Source organism: Cucumis melo, chromosome 7 (genome assembly GCF_025177605.1).
Source record: "Cucumis melo cultivar AY chromosome 7, USDA_Cmelo_AY_1.0, whole genome shotgun sequence".
Taxonomy (NCBI): domain Eukaryota; kingdom Viridiplantae; phylum Streptophyta; class Magnoliopsida; order Cucurbitales; family Cucurbitaceae; genus Cucumis; species Cucumis melo.
In genome coordinates this window covers 8,062,331-8,065,685 of record NC_066863.1, presented here as the reverse complement: position 1 = coordinate 8,065,685, position 3,355 = coordinate 8,062,331, and the positions used below count along the sequence as shown (strand labels likewise).

At 33.5% G+C, this 3,355-nt stretch overlaps 1 protein-coding gene across 1 annotated transcript; it reads right to left on the bottom strand.

The window, feature by feature from the left end:
* Positions 1-520: 520 nt before the first annotated feature.
* Positions 521-3,090, bottom strand: LOC103487585 (uncharacterized protein At4g08330, chloroplastic). The gene is made up of 2 exons (XM_008445931.3): positions 2,672-3,090; positions 521-1,141 (listed from the first exon to the last, which is right to left on the bottom strand). The coding sequence occupies exons 1-2, from the start codon at positions 2,779-2,781 to the stop codon at positions 745-747; spliced, it is 507 nt and encodes a 168-aa protein (XP_008444153.1). The 5' UTR covers positions 2,782-3,090; the 3' UTR covers positions 521-744.
* Between the last annotated feature and the right edge of the window lie 265 nt (positions 3,091-3,355).

The window sequence follows — 3,355 nt, the reverse complement described above, 5'->3', positions numbered from 1 at the left end:
TTAGTCTTTACGTATTTTTTGGCAACAAAATTAATAAGTTAAAATACACTTTTGATCCCTAAACTTTATTATAAGTAATAAATTATTTATTAAACTTTAATTAATAATAATTTAATTTATATACATTCAAATTTATAACAATTTAATCTATCATAAAAAATATATATATTAAAAATGAATGTCACCTAATCTTCGTAGTTCAAAAAATAAACAAAAAAGGATATCATGACAATCTTTCTAATGTTATATAAAGACTATATTATTACGTTAGAAAAACTAAATTGTTATAAATTGGAAATACTAAATCGTTACAAATTGAAAATAACCAATGCTAAATCGTTACAAATTGAAAATAACCAATGCTAAATCGTTACAAATTGGAAATACTAAATCGTTACAAATTGGAAATACTAAATCGTTACCAGTTATAGGTTAGACCAAAATATTTACTTTCTTGATCTCACCAAATTATTTATTAAGCAAAATGAAAACAATGAACAACAAACTAAAAACATCAGTATCATTGAAACAATTCACTCGTATAAATCATACTTTAAGTTACGCAATAACAATAGCTGTGAATCCTTTCAAATACACACTTCCCTTCCATTTGAAACCCGATTCTATTCACAACTTAAACACAGCAAACATATCGAGAATCCCTGTATTTGTTGCTGCTAGGCAATTCAATTCTTTTAGCTCCAAAGAACCCATTCAACAAACCACCATTGTTCTTGTCCTTGTTTAAATAATCGATGGCTCAAATTCGTTGGAAGATGAAGGCTGTAAAGCACGAATTTTTACTTCATATTTCATGCACCTTGAGACTTCATTGGGCAAGGATGATGAATCTGATCCATCTGAAACAAGTGGTGAGGAGGCAGTATGGTTGCTGTGAGCGTTTCCAATATAGTTTCCACACTTTCGACACAGTAGTTTGATTCTTCGGCGAAACAGACCCCAAGAGTTTTTTGAGAAATGAGGCACACATTGAAGTTCATCAACCTGTGTAAATCTGCTTTCGTCGATGTTTAGAAATGATATGATCCCTCGCTTTATCGATTTACCATATTTAGAGCCAATGGTCGATGTGTTGCGGTTAATAGAGCTCAAGTTCAGTTCGTATCCACAAGCCCCACAGCTGTATGAAATAAAACAGAATCATTACAAGTTGACCAGCAAGCAAATAGAAAATGCATAGCATACATAGAGGTGGCTTAGTTAATGCTAGGGATAGCCATGGGAATGGAATGGTACTAGAACTCCAACTTTGTCGGCCCCATCAAAATTTGTGCTTAACAAAATTGATCTTGGGTATATATATTCCAGGATGACTTTAAGATGTATAATTGTCATTATCTACCATTTCACACAAAATTACAGTAATAAAGCATTTTCAAATGTCAAGCTACTTGAATCCCCACAATCAAATGTCAAGGTTTCCAATTTCATGAGTACTCTGGACTCAAAGGCTGCAAAGGACTTGCAGCGCAGTTCTTAACAGCCGCTAATTATTATTATTTTTTTAAACTGTCCTTTGCTTTTTCTTAACATAAAGATTAAGGTTTTGGACATAAAGTTGTCTTTACGTTCCATAGAATCAATTTAACTAAGGTTTAGGACAAGATTTACCAACTTCATCTCCCCTAGAAACAGGATTTGCAACAAGGTTTTTGACTAATAGATTTGTGGTCTGAATTAGTCTCAGGCATTTTCCTCAATGAAAGTACATGATCCTTCTCTTAATTTCTCATCTTCTAATGAAATCCATGAGTCTTGGATCAAATATACGTTAATTACTAGTACTACATCCAAAGAGAGTTCCTAACATCCAAAGAATTGAATATCAAAGAATTGAATATGAATATGACAAACTTTCTAACATCTAAAGAGAGTTCCTATTGGTTAAAATCTTTTTCATAAAAGGCCCACTGGATTGTTGTTCGTCTCTTTTTCTTCATGAAACGTGAGAAAAGTTAATGGAATTTACCAGAGCAAGCAGAGGGGAGAGATTTTCAAATATGAAAATGAAGAGAATTGAATATATACACTACAAATCAACCACATGGCAGAGTTCGTTATGATTATGATGGAAGTATACAAATAGAGGTGAAGTTTCAATCTTAATCAACAAACTCCAATCACAGTTCATTGTTAAACTGTCTTCCCCAACAATTGATTTAAATAAGTGCATCAAAGTCGAGAAAGATTATAGCCATCTCCATCATGCTAATTACAACCAGAATTTCTTAAACAGGTCAGCCCAGTCAGGGGAGTACCCTACAGTTCTGCTCTATTACATCTATTGACAGTTCTCCAATCCCAATATAAACACAAAAAACTATTATTTTTCTCTTTTTAACACAAAAATCTGTTGAATTCCAACGTAACCGAACCCAAAAAATCTTTCACCAAAAGCAGTCAGGGATCACATCGTACTCAAGAAGAATTCATGATTTCAATACTAATCAGTTCAAAACCGATTCAAGTAATGTACAAACAAAGAAGTGGTCCCAAACCCGTTCCTTAAATCAGACAATTTACCCAACCCTCCATTCAGGACAAAACACAAAAAGAGAATCAGAAACCCGAACAGTATATACAAACATATACCTGTAAAACTAAAAGTTGAGTACACAGTGAGAGATAGGAGGCAAAGATTAGATTGAACCTGTAATAAACATCTCTGCGGGAAGAAGAAGGGAAAAGCGAAGCTGAGGAGAAGGATTGGATGTGAGTTCCATGGGCGTAATCGTCTCCGAAGACCGGCGACTGCCTCATTCTTCGGGTTCAGAATACAACGGCCGTCTTCGATGGTGGGGGCAACGGTTGACGGGGATATCGAGGTGGTAAATGGGGAATCGCAGTCGGTAGAAACGATGATCCAATTTTAAGAGTATCGATCAAAGAGTTAATATAAACAAGCTCAAGAATCAAAAACAGAAGCTATGATCTCAAAACACAAAAAGGAAATTGAAGCTTGTACGAGAGGAAGTGTGGTGAAAGAGAGAATTGGAAGAAAAATTATGATGAAGAAGCAAAGGTTGAAGATGAGAATTTGAAGAAATTGATGGGAAGAACAAAAAATAAAAAAATAAAAAACAAGGAAAAAGATTCTTTTTCTTCTTAAAGTTAATAATTTCAGTAGACCTGACGTGGCATTCTAACGGAAAAATAGGATTTATTAGATTGTGACAATTTTGTAATTTTGGAAAACTTCTTAAATATAACCAAATATCAAACTATTTACTACCATTTACTACCGTCGAACAAAACCCATGAAATTAGTGATTTTTTAAATATTGCGATTCATCTTCTTTTTTCTTTTCCTATTCTTTTTTTCTCTGCGATTTCA